The sequence below is a fragment of the Vigna radiata genome, chromosome 8 (assembly GCF_000741045.1).
Source record: "Vigna radiata var. radiata cultivar VC1973A chromosome 8, Vradiata_ver6, whole genome shotgun sequence".
In the NCBI taxonomy this organism is placed as follows: domain Eukaryota; kingdom Viridiplantae; phylum Streptophyta; class Magnoliopsida; order Fabales; family Fabaceae; genus Vigna; species Vigna radiata.
The window spans coordinates 31774308-31789233 of NC_028358.1; the positions used below are offsets into that span (position 1 = coordinate 31774308).

A 14926-nucleotide genomic window follows, 5' to 3' on the forward strand; every position below is an offset into this window, starting at 1 on the left:
CTGCTTTTCTAACATATTATCTTTTTATTATGGTAACTTACCCAAGAAAAAGTTAATAGACTATTAAACTATAAAAAAAAAAAGTGTATTCAAATTTTAAAAATCAGATCTATAATCAATTACAAATAATCAATGTGGGTTCAAAATATACAAGTTCATTTCTATTCAATATAGAAAAAACGTGACCATGTTTTTGTTTCGTCTAGGATAAACAGCCATCAGCTCATCAAGAAACAAGTTTAATTATCTATAATAACTCGAAATATAGCCATAGAGAGATTGGGTGCCACAAATATCTCTGAAAACATTACAGAAGAGTTAAGTATACTTTTCATAAGAAAAAAATAGATGCTAGTCGTTCAAAATTTCGTAGTTTGTATGATAAGGTTTGGGAGAGGCCAAAGTATGTATCACATAATTAACGATTATCCAATATATGACATCAAAACTGAGTTAAAGCTTTCACAAAACACATAATCGGAAAATAAAGGAGCCAAAAATGAAAACTTCGTACTTAAATCATTATCAGAATACAAATAACAAGAAAACTGCCTCAACAGTCTAAAATATAAGAAAAATTTGCATCCCAGAGGTAATAATACCAGCGTAGAATTAAACACTGCTATCACATCACACCCTAAATCCTCGGCTGTTCCTCCTTCCTCTAGCCCTCTCGAACTTCCTACCCTTAGATCGAACATAAGGTTTGGTGTGGCTGTGAGGAACACCAGGAGCAGGACCAAAGTGCTTCACAGCTTCACGAGCATTCTTTGGGCCTCTAAGAAGGACCTGCATATATAATAACACAGTTCGGGTAACTCGGCAAATGCAATGCATACAAAAAACATCAGCAACCAGATAAATTAAAAAGTACGACTTAGATCAATACAACATGTAATTATCAATTTAATCATAAAATATTTAAAGCAAATGACTGAAACAATGTGAAGGTAATTCATTTGCTGCATAGGATTAGGATGGCAGACAAAAAATAATATCATATGAAAAAAATTCAACCACTAGCATACCACTCAATATTCAGAAAAAAGAATAATTCTAGGCACAAATAGGTTAAACTATATGTATCCCATGTTTCTCATCTAATCACTCAGTTTTTATTAATCAATATTAATCTTTGGTTTGATTAGTATGGATCGAAAACAAAAGATATTAAGACGATCCAAATGTATACGAAAAAATAACAACTTCAAGAACAGAAGATTGAAGGAGGAACTATAAATATATGGTAAGGTCTGATATAAAACGAGAAAAAAAGAAGAAGCATTCAAGAGAACAAAAGCAGATATTCAGAAAACGAAAAAAGCAAACAGTAGCCTCTAAGCATACCGTGTTCTCTCCAAGAGGTGCCCTAAGAGCCAACTGATCAAATGTCAAACATTCACCGCCAGCCTTTTCAATTCTTGCACGAGCAGTCTCAGTAAACCTGAGTGCTGTAACTTTCAAGGGTGGAACTTCATAAACACGGATATCATCAGTTACAGTCCCCACCACAACAGCAATCCTATCTTCCTGCATAGATAAATTTTAAAATTAAACCAATGGAAGCAAATGCAATATTAAAAATGAAAAATATTACATAAAAAACGAACCTTTCCCTTGGTATACTTAATCAACCTTGACAAAGAAAGTGGGGGCTTGTTAACCTTGCTCATGAACAATCGCTTGAGTATAACAGCATTGAAATTGCTGCTAGTTCTCCGGTCAAGGAAGCGATAAAGCTGATCATTTTAAAACAAATCAGAACACTTCAAAGTATATATAAAAATACACATTCAAATAAGTATTCTAGATAAAACGGGGAAATTTTGAGAACAGACGGTACAAAAAGTAATAGAAAGATAATAAAAACTGTAAACTTGAATATCAATATTGACAAGTACCAGAGAAATAGACTAGTTCCCTCAGTAATTAAACTGAAAATATTAATCACCTATAATCAGAATTAGCATGGTAAAATGAGATAAAACATCATCGGGAACCTTTCTCGTGTACAAGCTCCATCAATCCATTATTAAGGGAATTCTAGAGCTAAGATTTCAAATTTAAAATTTAGCAAACGAGCTTAAGGTAAAAACGGATCTGCACTGAAGTAAAACATACAAGCATACAACAACAACAAATTAGGTGAAGTTTCACAAGGGTTAAATGAAGCTTTCTTAACTACTAAAAACATCATAACAGAAGAAATCAAACAAAAAATAAAAACGGCACTGCTTATGGGAGAAAGTGGCTCAGAAAAATGTGGAAAATTCTATTCCCGGACCTTGCAATGGTGAAGGTCTCATAATGAGCTGGGATCACATTTATCATCACTGACCACAAAGAAAAAAGCATGAGAGAAGTGAGTTGAAACCGACCTTAACCAAGAGCTTGAGATAGATATCATTGGACTTTGGTGCTGTTCTTTTCGTCTTTTTGCTCTTACCTCCGGCCTTCAGATCGATCCCCTGTGTGTCCAATTCAAATGAATATAGTTAGAGAGAAGAATAACATTGTTACAGATGCAGAACAATGAGACAGAGAAAGACGAAGAACCATTGCTGCTTCGGGTCTCGGAACGAACCTCCTTCACTCTTTGCCGCTACACCTGCGATTTATGATAGCAAGCAAATTAGGGTTTTTTACTTCTATGCTTTCATAATAGGGCTCAGAATATGGGCCAGCTTTGGTTCTGAAACATAGGCCCAACTCTTCACTCACCATATTCGGCCCAAATTTCCGTAACAAAGTAAAAAATATTTTAAATTAATATTTATATGTTTTATTTAGTATCTATTTTTATATTTATTATGTAAAATGTTATTAATTTTTAACCAGAATATGACGAAAAAAAGATAATAAATTATATGACCAAACGAAAATACATGTAACAGAAATTCAATAGATATTGAATTAAAGGTTTTCAAATTTATTAGAGATTCAAAACATGATTAAACTTAAAATGTATTAGAACTTATTTATTATAATTTTTATGAAAAGTTTTCATCCATAAATTTCATGTTTTTCAAGTAATCCGACGAAAACAATATAAGTATAAAATATTATTAAAACTAAAATCTTTTTTTTTAATTGTTCTCCTAGAAATCAGTTATATAAAAAAAATTATATATATATATATATATATATATATATATATATATATAAACTATATTGAATAGTTGGATTGATTCATACAAGTTAGGTTAAAACCCTTTTTTGTCCTCATATTTGTATGGAAATCTCAATTTGGTCACCATATTTTTTTTTGTCTCAATTTAGTCCTATAATTTGTAAAAATGAGGCAATTTAGCCATCTCCGTTAAATAAAGAGTAATGTCGTTTCTTACTGATAAGTTGTAATTTTTTTTTAGCTATGATGGCAATATCTATTCATTTATATGGGTGTTGGTTGTGTAATGAAGTATTCCACATGGCATACACGTGTTATGCTCTTAGCCCTAACACTAAAGATGCCCTAAAACTTAACATTTTAAGGAACCCTAACACTTAACATCCTCACAGATTTCTGGAAGCCGTGGAAGCAGATAAAGCTTTGGAAGAAGTGTTCATTTCAGGTGACCAAATGTCTGGATCTTCTTCTTCGTGCAAATGCTTGGGTGGTTGGGGCTTTGAACAGAGTACTGGTGGTGGGAGNNGGTTGGGAGCAAAACCCANTTGCTATTGTGGTTCGAAAGCAGTGTTTCGCATGGCCAAAACTGCTAAGAACAAGGGCAAACGATTTTGGGGTTGCCCTCACTTCAAGGTAATTTGTGTGATTTCATTTGTTTGAATTTTGATTTCGTTGACGAGGGGGTGTGCTTTCTTCTTGTACAGGGTGGGAGTGGAGAGATGGGTGGATGCATCTTCTTTCAGTGGTGCAATGAAGAAGTCTTTGATGAACGAAATTTGACGATTCCTGATGAAAGGAGTGCAAGTGCGAGAAACGACGAAGTGGGTGGAAGTATGATGAAGATGGAAGAAAGAGATGTTGAAAATATGAAATATGCTTCTTTGGAGAAAAGTGTCGTTATTTTGGAGAAGGGCATGAAGGTGTTAATTGGGATGATGTTTGTTACCTGGGTGTTTAATGTAATTGTGATTTCGATGTTGATGAAAGTAGATTGATTTCTTAGGAGGTTGATGAAAGTAGGTCTCTGAAAGTATGTAATCTAATTTCATATTAACAGCAAGTAATTTCATATTTATAAAAGTTCCCGTGTTTAATTTCATCTTGTAAAATGTCCCTTTTGATTTGTTTTATTTGATATGCAAAATTGAATAGGGAAAAGAGACACAATCTGCCATTCAATCTTTAGGGTGTGACAATTATTGTGATAATGATCTGTGAACAAGCACCGTTGAATTGTATACATTCAATCTGCAGTTAATTTGTATACAATAAAAACCAAAAACTCTTGAAGAAGCACCAATGAATTAAAACGAACATTGACCATTGTCTTAAGCAATAGAGTTAATACACACTGACCACAAACTAAGGCTATTACTGAAAGTGGAGCCTTAAACATAGACATTGTCTTAAGCAATACACCAAAAAGACCAGATAACACTAATAATCAAAAAGATCTGATAGCAACATTGTCTTAATCAATACAACAAAATACAACTGACATTACAATTAAAAGATGTAACCAATATAAGGTCAAATTTCAAAGTTCCAAAATAAAGTGAAATATGACTTCATTCAGCAGCAGCAGGCATGTGTGTTGTTTGACCAATAGGTTGCTCAAGAGGAGGTACTATCACTTGTGGTGTTTGATCAGTAAGTTGCTCAGTAGGTTGCTGAGTAGCTTGCTCAGTAGCTTCTGCAGCAGGAGGTTGGTCAGCTGGAATATTTTTTGTAGTTGGTCGTTGTGGACAACATCTTTTGTTGTGTCCAAGTTGTTTGCAAATAGCACATGATTTTTTGCTCCCACCCTTTCTTAGTTCAGTATCATTCTTCTTCAACTCCCAACTCTCTAACCAAACTTCTTTAACGTCTTTATGACCTAACTCTTTCAGTGATGCTATTATTCCAAAATAGCAGAAGAGGTCTGGATCACAAGACCATTGTGTTATCTCTCCATCAAATTTTAAATTACCATTATCATCACTAACAAAATGTCTTGTATGATGGACCACTACTTTAATACGGTCATCCATGATATACTACTATTCAAACACAACCTTTTAACACCTGTACATTAGGGGCAAAATTATATTATGAAAGGGACGGGATAAAGTACTAACTAAGCAACTGTAACACATGAAGGGACAGGGGATAAAATAACATCCCCACTAAGGAAACACTGGTCCAGCAAAAGGGGACCACTACTTTTAAAGAAGTAAAGGAACAATTTTTTTGACCACGACACTACACACATGGACCACGACACTGTACACATCAACACACAAACAGGAATTTCTGGGACCACTGCTTTTATACATATCACAGAAATCAAAAACATAAACAAACAATAAACGATACTCATCACAAAACAACAAAGCAACAACATAGGAAACATATTCTAACATAAACACACCAACAACATATCATAATCGGGACCACACGAAACCCATTACATATTCGTAGACAAAAAACATAGGGAACTTACCTTCACTGACGTCCAAGCTGAATTCGTTGCATCCACGAGCACATAGAACTTCGACGAAGAAATGGAGAATGCGAACCCTAACTTTGATTTCTGATACCCACGAAATTCCCAATTCTCTTAAATCCCTAATTCCCCCACTTATTATTTTCTCATTATTAAATAAAACCAAATTATAAAATCATTTTCCACGTCACTAGCTTTTTTTTTTACGTATTTAAATACACGTATTTAAATCATTTATAACTCAACCACTTCTCTGTCCACCACGTCATCAGTAGGAAACGACGTTACTCTTTATTTAACGGTGAGGGCTAAATTGTCTCATTTTTACAAATTATAGGACTAAATTGAGACAAAAAAAAATATGTTGACCAAATTGAGATTGTCATACAAATATGAGGACCAAAAGAGGATTTTAACCTACAAATTAAATATCTACACCCCATTTGAACTCCATTGTCTACCAACGATACTAAAGTCTAGACTTTTTATTGATATTTTTTTTTATATATTTTTCAATTCATTGCTCAACTTTCAAAATATACTAATTTTAATATATTAAAAATATATATTTTAAAATATCAATATCAGTGTATTTTAAAAATGGAGTAGAATATTAAAATTCGTGATAATCAGCTCCTATCCTTCTCTGAAGAACAAGACATGAACGTCGCCGAGACTATGGCTCGAAACCATTATCTCTCAACTATCATTCAAAACAATGTGCTTTCGGCTGACACGTCCCATTAGCCTGTGTTCAAAGTTTTCTCAATGCTTTCATCAGCAGCTTCTAATTCTGCCACAAAATTAGAAGTGCTCCAATCAGCCAGAACTTTTTCAAATTTATGTCTAATTTCTTATCATAAAAAGAAGTTTGAAAACAGTAAGCAACAGAATTTTTAACACTACTCAGCTAAATTTTATTGGAGATCTAATCATTTTATAAATCTCATGTATAAACTTTGTGATTGATAATATCACTTCACTATTAGCTAACAGAAATCCAATACTAATTTTGTAGTTTTAATAAATCTTAACCGACATAATATATAAAGACAAATGTGCTATGGTATATATAGTACTCCTCACAAACTTAGCATAAAACTTTTACAATAAATGGAGAACTTCAATTTTTTAACTTATAATCTATCATATTTTCAAGACCAAAAATATTCTTGATTTAATCAGCACCATTTTTGTCCGTTTTCTTCCTCAAATGTAATTATAAATGCCTCTAACATTTCTCCACTACCCCGAGGCTACTGAAATCCTTTGCTGATCTTTTAAACAAGGGCATAATAACTCCCATACCCTGACAGCATTTGCACATCAATAACTCGATAGTATTGACTCATGGTGCATGAAGCAGTGAGCAATCTGAGAGGACAAGGGTTAGAGATGTGGAAGCACCCCCCATTTTTATACAACAATGGTTTTTCTTATATCAATAATTTTTCTACAGAAAAAAAGCCATAAGACCAAACAACTCTTTTTAACAACTATACTTCGGTCTAAAGAAAACTATCTTCAAGGGAAAAATACTACGAAAAAACTATGCAAAAAAGAAGGAAAGAACATGAAAAGCGAGAGTACAAAGTACAGCAAGATTTCATTTTGATAATTATAACAAGAAACTAAAGGATTCAACTACAAATTAGCAGCGTTAATTATGTTCTCAACATCACATACAAGGAGCACTCATCTGGAAATTCTTCTTCTATGTTCTTGAGCATTAGAAGGCAGTTGCTCCACCATCCTGCCCCCAAGCTTTCTGGCAGTTCGCTTTATAGCAGCTAGTTTCTGGCGTTGGCTATGACTTTTCCTTTTGCTGTATGAGTACAATATATAAAAAGAACGTAAGCATCATTCCTAAGAATAATTATGAACGAATCATTTGTCAATGAATGAACATTAAGAAAGTAGGTAAGAAAAATTCAAGATTCTGCTTCAGATGCAACTCTACTTAAATTTGGTATAATGTCAAATGGCAAAATATTAATTTTATCACAACTATCTGCAATTTGACAGAATGCACCGATTAAAGAAAATCATGAAGAATCACTTCTAATAGGAACGGGACCATACAAAAATGCACAGCTACTCAATAATAGGAAATAAAAGGAGTATGTTCGGACCTTACAAACACCAAGCCTGCTGTTAGAACCATCCCTCCAATAGCCCAAGAAACCCTTTCACCGAATGGCATTTCCCTCACCCATTGGTGGAAATCATCCAACATCCTCAAGCTCTCACCTTTCTGGATCAACTCAAACTGTGAAGTCTTCCATGTATCAGCAACAGAACCTAGACTGGATTTATCACCATAGCAAGAAGCCTCTTCTGAGGCAATAAATCCAATATCAGATGAAGTCACTCGAAAACCTGCAGCAACACAGAGATCTGTACCGTTGGAGACCCATTCAGCAGCTCTACCACATACAAAGTCATTTACGCCACAAGGTGCTAGAATCTGGTGTTTCAAATCAATCAAAAAATGGGTATAAGGTGCCAAGTTAAACAATGTGGTGGTATTAAAAAGGATAATATAAACATACCAAACTCTCTATTCCACAAAAATAAAAATAAAAAGCTTATGTCAGAGCTAAAAGCTTAAAAACATTTTGTTGCGAATTTTTAAGGACAAACCAATCATGTGTAAATTTTTGTTTCTTGACAAAAGAACAAATGAATTTTTGACAAAAGACATGTAAATTTTTGTTTCTTAACCAACTGATGCAGACTCTAAACATTTCATAATCTTGTATAAACTATTTTGAAAAAGAGACAGTCATCCACAAACCTGAGTTTTCACATCCATAGAGAAGTAAGCATTTGAGCATGCCTCATAAATTCTCTCACATAAAGAAGCACAAATAAGAGGAGGTCCAGGCTGAGTACCAACACGCGGATCACAAATGGAACATTCCAACAGTTCCCATAAGTGCAAGCACTCTGGGCTAGCTTCCCCAGAAGTAGCTAGCTTCCTTACAGACATCAGAGCAGGATGTGTATGGGTTACATCACAACAAGTCTTTTTTCGAAATATCCGGCAGAGGGTCAAATCTTTAGGACCCTTTTTGGGAACATTACCCTCAGATTTGAAGGGAGGAAAACGACCTCCTTGAGAAACACACACTCCATTGGATTTACCTTCATTCAGAAAAAGATAGAGAACTGAGAATTAAATGCATAGAAGAACACTGCTAATAAGTTTATGTAACAAAGGAGCAGTAACAAGTAAGATAAAATGAGAGTAAGACCTACAAACACAATTTGTTGATTATCTCATTTGAGTAGACACCTTCTTCAATTGCATAAACCAGTTGTTAAACATTTTATCACAAGATGCATTATTAATTGCAAACAGAAAATGCATAAAATGGAATGAAAATTGAATTACAAGGCAGATGGCGATTATGACACAATAGTAATGGCTGTGAATGGTTTGCCCATTATGATCCACAATAAGCTAACACTAAAAAAAGTAGTTCACTACTCATTGTAAACTTACGATCAGGATTTATTACCATGATAAATTTCCAACAACAACATGCTTACTAAAGGATGTGCATAAGCAATGGCAAGCATGCCCAATTGTCCATTTTAGCTTTAGTTGAAAAAAGAAGTGAACAGAAAATAGGATGAAACGATGATCCCGACAAGGCAAGCCAAAGCGCAAAGACTAGACATTGGTAGATTACACTATTTCATGTGTATGTCCATGAGAAAGAAGTAAGAAAGAAAGAGACAAAGTAGGTAAATACATCATATGTGTCGTAAGAACAGGTACATCGATTTATCCCACGTTCGCAACAAAATTAAGGTTTTTGGTTGGCTGAAACAAACTAAATTTTTCTTTATATCAACACGTGATCTAATAAATCAGTTCCATTTATATAGTCCTTTTGAGGAGTACACTTAACCAACACAATGGATGGCCAAAACAAAGAACAACAAATGTGACATTTGGTATTTTGGTTCTGATAGAATGTCCTATCTGAGAAAGACGAAATCACGGAAATGAGACCAAAGATCAGGGACCAACACTGCCAGCGCGGGTCAAGTTACTACTAATCAGAAATGAACCTTGTAAGACCAGCTCAAAAACATCACTATGCGTCTATCGAACATTCCAAAGCAATTCAAGAAGCGAATTCATATAGCAACGCCAGAGTGCGTATCTATCAGAAAGGAACATAATTGAAGAATTACCCGGATCGTAAACGATCACAGTACTAACTATTCAAACTACAAAGCATTTCAAAAAGAATAAAATAACTGCCCTTTCTATTTCGGCGTATCCATGCTTAAGCTTAATATCGAATTTTATCTTAACGCGATGATGATTACAATGAAAAATTGTAAAATCAGTAGAAGATGTCTTTTTATTTATTTTTTCTTTAAGTGAAAAAGTATAAAAGAGAGAAGGTAAACCAGAAGAGTGAGGAAGGAAGCCATGAAAGAGGAGGAGCAAAAGCAAGAAGCTATAATCCATATTCTTGGGTCCGAGCCGGGACTGCTTCCGATCCATACCCGCTAAACCACCATAGATTTCATTGAGTCTCCAACACTAACTACGCTGCAGCCAAACACGGTGCTATTCAATCCAAATGGGAACCTTCCAAATCATTTCTTTTTCTCAAAACATCAAGGCTTAAAAATCTATAAGCCCAAATTCGTTATACTCCTCCAAAGATGGCCCAAATAGGAAAGCCCAATCTCCTCCAGGTAGCTTATTCTATTTGGGCAACTATATGATATACGGTAACGAGCACACAGACTAGCCTGAACAAATAAATAACAACGATTTTTAATTTTTATTTCATTATTTATTTTTATCAATAACATCTTGTAATTGATAGCAAGATATAAAAGAATACTAGTGCAAACACAGTGGACATGTGTTGACTTTTTTTCATCATAATAAAAACTAATAAAATTATTATTAATGTCATTATTATAATTATAAAATTAAATGTAAATAGTTTTTTTTATTGTAAGTATTAATATTTTTTACGTAATTTTTTAATTAATGATGATTAGTTTAAAAAAAATCAAAAGAACTGTTAAATTTAAACAAAATGTTCATTCAAAAGATGATATTAATATCACCTTAAGTATGTTAGATGTTAGCATCAGGCATCGTTGGTATTGTATATTTCCAATGAATTATTCGAAAGATACCTCAAATATATATATATATATATATATATATATATATATATATATATATATATGGCTAACTTGCGTACGTCTGTTTTTCAGTTGGTACATTTTAGTAATGTGTACCGGATTTCAGTATACAAAAATACCCTTATATCATTAATTCTAAGTTTTAAGGTTAAGGATATTTTAATAATTTTTATTCTTAAAATTAAAAAAATAAAAAAAGAAACCCCCCAAATCCTTACCCACCTCTTTCATTCCTCTCAACCTTTTCTCTTTCATCTCCTTTCACTCAGACTTTTACTCTGTCATCCTTGCTCTAGCCCCAATTGAAAAAAATCAGAAACATTTGCCAAAAATGGCCACGGAACAATGTTATGTAGTGTCTCAGAATGTAAAGGAAGGATGCTCATAAGTCTTGGTGCAAGTTGTGTCAGTCGGCTGTAATATATATAGTGAAGATAATGAAATTAAAGAGATTATGAATGATCTTTTTTCGGAAGGTGAATATGTCNATGACTCAACTCTTTACAAAAGTAAATTGTTTAATAATGAGTATTTTTTTAGTTGGAGCTAGTTCAGAGATGATAGAGAAAATGTTAAGAGGAATGAAGTAGGTGAGTAAGGGTTTGGGGTTTCTTTTTTCAGTTTTGAGAATGAAAATTTTTAAAATAAGACAAGTGTTTGATTTTTTTCAATTGGGGCTAGAGTAAAGGATGAGAGAGGTGGGTAAGGGTTTGGAAGGTTTCTTTTTTTATTTTTTTTATTTTGAAAGTGAAAATTATTAAAATATCCTTAACCTTTAAACTTAATTCATGATATATAAGAGTATTTTTGTCTACTGAAATCCGGTACACATTGCTAAAATATACCAACTGAAAAACAGACGTATGTAAGTTAGCAAACCCCATATATATATATATATATATGTGTGTGTATCCGCTGATAAAAAAAGAAAAACAGTGCTCATAGGTATGTAAGTATATTTACTCCACGCAAATTTCTCTTATAATCTATAATTAATAGATTAGGGATTCCTTTTATCTAAGGAAAGTCAAATAAATATACTAGGATGATCTTTTGGTTCCATTCTCCATTGGTCTCGGTATTTTTATTTTATTTTTTCATAACTCAGGCAGAGTATAGCACGAAATTATCTAGTGATACGAGATTATAACGATTTTATTAATTTTATATGACAATCAACTAATGTTATTTTTTTTTTCTATAAATTGTAAAATTACCTTTAAATTCTATGAGAAAATTTGGGATGCAGACTGAAGAGAATGCTTTAGCAAAACAAGTTTTACATTCATGCAATCGCTCCGTTTAAATTTCATTTATTTATAGTGTTTTGGTTAGTTTGTCCGGCTGATAAAAAGCACTGTACTGGTTGCTGATTTGGAATTATAGTTCCCCATTACGTCCCCAAAATTATCATGTTGCGAAGGAAAAAAAGAAATGTACACAGAACGTATGTAACATATTAAATCATTTAATATTATATATATATATATATATATATATATATATATATATATATATGTGTGTGTGTGTGTGTATGTTTGCTTAAAAAAGGAGGCTCCGACAAAAAAGATAGGTAAAATATGTTAACGAATATTCGTGGACCAAGGCCATTATAAAGTGTCGCTTTCCAAGCCCTGCTTCAATACAAGGCCACCTCTCCACAAAACTCATCGTCATCCTTAAAGCCAGACAAATTGGACCCTCTCTCAACTTTTTACTTTTTATGTATCGTCCATGAAGCCAATAACACAACTTCAAGCTCCAAAACAAAATGTTCAGGGATACCTCATTTTTCAGAAAACAGATACAAAATGCGTGGAAAGAATTACCCAGAAACACCTAAGACCGTGAAAGCAAACACTAATAAACAAACAGCTTTATATATACACAGTACACTTAGCAAAAGCACGCCCATAGTTCCGTTTTTACATATTTACAGCTAACCGACCATCCATAACTAGTTTAACACTAAACAGACTAACACTGAGCTGTTAAACCACACAAAGCTACCACTGCGTCATTCCACGATTTCAACCGCTCAACTGATGAACTCACACACACACACACACACACACACACACACACACATATATATATATATATATATATATATATATATATATATATATATATATATATATATATGCACAAAAGGTAAACAAAAATGGATACAGCATGACCAAAAACGGCAGAGGAAAACAAACTATATTTTCATTTTTTTTAGTGATCATGGAGGAGAGCGACGAGGGTCATTTCTCACACATCGAAAGGAGAAGAAGAGCTTGGTCTGTTCTGGCGAGTCTTCTCCAAAGCATCCGATGTCGACCTTCTTCGAAAGCGGAAGGACTCTCTAGCTCCTCCTATATCAGTACCACACATGCATGCATACTAAGTATACATCTTATATTCTTCATTGCATGACAAAACTTCACTATCAATAACAAGTGTGTGTGTGTATCATGCTATATTCTTCAATGCATGATCAAATTTCATACCATCGATAACAACTATATCATGCTATATATTCTTCGTTAAACTGCCCATATTACGATCATCATTACATTGGCGGTTATTGATCAGACCAAATTGCAGACCTTTTCCAGTTTTCTTCATAGATTTTATTCGGACAATAACAAAACGTAGCATTGAGACTTAAACTATACATATGCTTTCACTGTCATACGAATCACTCCACCACCTGTACAGATATTATTACTATGCTGTATGTCCCTTTATGTCATCAAAAGCATCTTCTAAAATAAACTTTCAAACAATAATAGATAAATATCCAGCCGCTTCTGTTTTTAAATAACAAGTGAAATTTCCTGAATCCCCTTATGCTTTAATTCATATAAATATATATATATATATATATATATATATATATATATATATATATATAAGAAGCCTTTTATCATACATGTATAGATGTAACAAGCTGAATTCAAAACCTAAATGCTACAGGTAGTTTTCATTTCCTATGTCCTTTTAAAAATCCAAAAAAAATAACAAGCTTTCTTAATTTCTTAATTTTAATAAAGTAATTATATAACTTCTTATTTTACCTTTTCACCCTCCGTTCACCAATAATATTATTTAAAGATTGAAATATACACTAACATAATTGGTTAAAAAAAATAAAGTAATCTTAAAATTTACTATAAGTGCTTTTGACCTGTAGTACTACTTGTATCCAGATTGAAATATACACTAACATAATTGGTTAAAAAAAATAAAGTAATCTTAAAATTTACTATAAGTGCTTTTGACCTGTAGTACTACTTGGATAAGCACATTGCAGAAGATGCGTGGCAAGGAAACAAAACCGCCATCATGACTAACCCTAGTTAACGTTATCATAGGAAAGAGAAACTCTGTCTGAATAGACAGAATTACCCTTGTAAAAAATTCCAGAGTAACCGCCTCAGTCAAATTCTCACACTGTCACTCCAGTTTCCCAGGAGACAAGACCACCCCAGTTCCTAAACCAAATTCAAGGTCTAATTCGTCATTTCACTGACAATAAAAAAATAGTAAAGTACAACCTTACCTGAAAACGGAGACAGCGGTGGAGTAGAACCGGCGGGTGAAACCGGCGCCGATCCACTCTGACTCTGGTATCCGGGTGGCTTCACGATCATGATACTACGTGTAACTCTCATCGCATCTTCGGGCGAATCCTCACCGTATGACTTCACGCTTCCGCTGTCTGATTCTGATCCACCAAAACCAAAATCATACAACGACAATGCTTTCTCGTTAGCATAAGCAAATTTTTTTTCGTTTTAAATCATTTTAAGATTTGACACATGCAGTAGCGCGTGAGTGTGTGAGAATAATTTCGAAAAGTCATTTCTTGTTGCGATTCACGTTTTCTTTAACAGCTAAAATTAATTAGGGAAGCCGAATGAAGTTCGACGGGCATGCATGCGTACCCTTGGCAGAGTTCGATCGGAAAGCGAAGGTGTTGTGCTTTCGGAGCTTGCCGAGGCCGTTCTCCGGCGGAGGGCCGGCAACAGTGTCATCCCACAAGTGATCGAGTAGCCCCATGAGAGCAGATCAGATGGATCCAGTAAGCAGGTTCCGGGAATAAGCAGCGCTGAGAGGAATATTTAACGACG

General features: G+C 33.8%; 3 protein-coding genes across 5 annotated transcripts; all 3 read right to left on the bottom strand.

The window, feature by feature from the left end:
* Positions 1-408: 408 nt before the first annotated feature.
* LOC106770781 (60S ribosomal protein L18) lies at positions 409-2678 on the bottom strand. Its single transcript, XM_014656580.2, has 5 exons — positions 2557-2678; positions 2379-2468; positions 1611-1739; positions 1348-1530; positions 409-789 (listed from the first exon to the last, which is right to left on the bottom strand). The coding sequence occupies exons 1-5, from the start codon at positions 2557-2559 to the stop codon at positions 631-633; spliced, it is 564 nt and encodes a 187-aa protein (XP_014512066.1). The 5' UTR covers positions 2560-2678; the 3' UTR covers positions 409-630.
* A 3545-nt stretch (positions 2679-6223) lies between these two features.
* Positions 6224-10242, bottom strand: LOC106772044. Of its 2 annotated transcripts, XM_014658186.2 has the most exons (5): positions 10047-10242; positions 8413-8762; positions 7748-8082; positions 7302-7440; positions 6224-6408 (listed from the first exon to the last, which is right to left on the bottom strand). In XM_014658186.2, exons 1-4 carry the CDS (start codon positions 10141-10143, stop codon positions 7311-7313), a joined length of 912 nt encoding a protein of 303 aa, XP_014513672.1. In that variant the 5' UTR covers positions 10144-10242; the 3' UTR covers positions 6224-6408; positions 7302-7310. The 2 variants fall into 2 exon arrangements, with proteins under 2 accessions (XP_014513672.1, XP_014513670.1); XM_014658184.2 differs by lacking the exon at positions 6224-6408 and having other exon boundaries at positions 7198-7440; positions 10047-10241.
* A 2411-nt stretch (positions 10243-12653) lies between these two features.
* On the bottom strand, positions 12654-14926 carry LOC106772045 (dormancy-associated protein homolog 3). 2 transcript variants are annotated; one of them, XM_022785166.1, is made up of 3 exons: positions 14741-14926; positions 14351-14520; positions 12654-13165 (listed from the first exon to the last, which is right to left on the bottom strand). In XM_022785166.1, exons 1-3 carry the CDS (start codon positions 14853-14855, stop codon positions 13055-13057), a joined length of 396 nt encoding a protein of 131 aa, XP_022640887.1. In that variant the 5' UTR covers positions 14856-14926; the 3' UTR covers positions 12654-13054. The 2 variants fall into 2 exon arrangements, with proteins under 2 accessions (XP_022640887.1, XP_014513673.1); XM_014658187.2 differs by having other exon boundaries at positions 14356-14520; positions 14741-14914.

What these genes read in the sequence shown, in the direction of transcription:
- LOC106770781 (XM_014656580.2), bottom strand. An exon ending in ATCTCAAGCTCTTGGTTAAG is followed by an intron (nt 1,740 to 2,378) that starts GTCGGTTTCAAC and finishes TAAAATGATCAG; the next exon opens with CTTTATCGCTTCCTTGACCG. An exon ending in TTAAGTATACCAAGGGAAAG is followed by an intron (nt 1,531 to 1,610) that starts GTTCGTTTTTTA and finishes TTATCTATGCAG; the next exon opens with GAAGATAGGATTGCTGTTGT.
- LOC106772044 (XM_014658186.2), bottom strand. Translation starts at nt 10,143, where the DNA reads ATGGATCGGAAGCAGTCCCGGCTCGGACCCAAGAATATGGATTATAGC. An exon ending in CTATGGATGTGAAAACTCAG is followed by an intron (nt 8,083 to 8,412) that starts GTTTGTGGATGA and finishes TTGAAACACCAG; the next exon opens with ATTCTAGCACCTTGTGGCGT. An exon ending in GCAGGCTTGGTGTTTGTAAG is followed by an intron (nt 7,441 to 7,747) that starts GTCCGAACATAC and finishes GTACTCATACAG; the next exon opens with CAAAAGGAAAAGTCATAGCC.
- LOC106772045 (XM_022785166.1), bottom strand. Translation starts at nt 14,855, where the DNA reads ATGGGGCTACTCGATCACTTGTGGGATGACACTGTTGCCGGCCCTCCG. An exon ending in CCGATCGAACTCTGCCAAGG is followed by an intron (nt 14,521 to 14,740) that starts GTACGCATGCAT and finishes TTGGTGGATCAG; the next exon opens with AATCAGACAGCGGAAGCGTG. An exon ending in TGTCTCCGTTTTCAGGTAAG is followed by an intron (nt 13,166 to 14,350) that starts GTTGTACTTTAC and finishes GTACTGATATAG; the next exon opens with GAGGAGCTAGAGAGTCCTTC.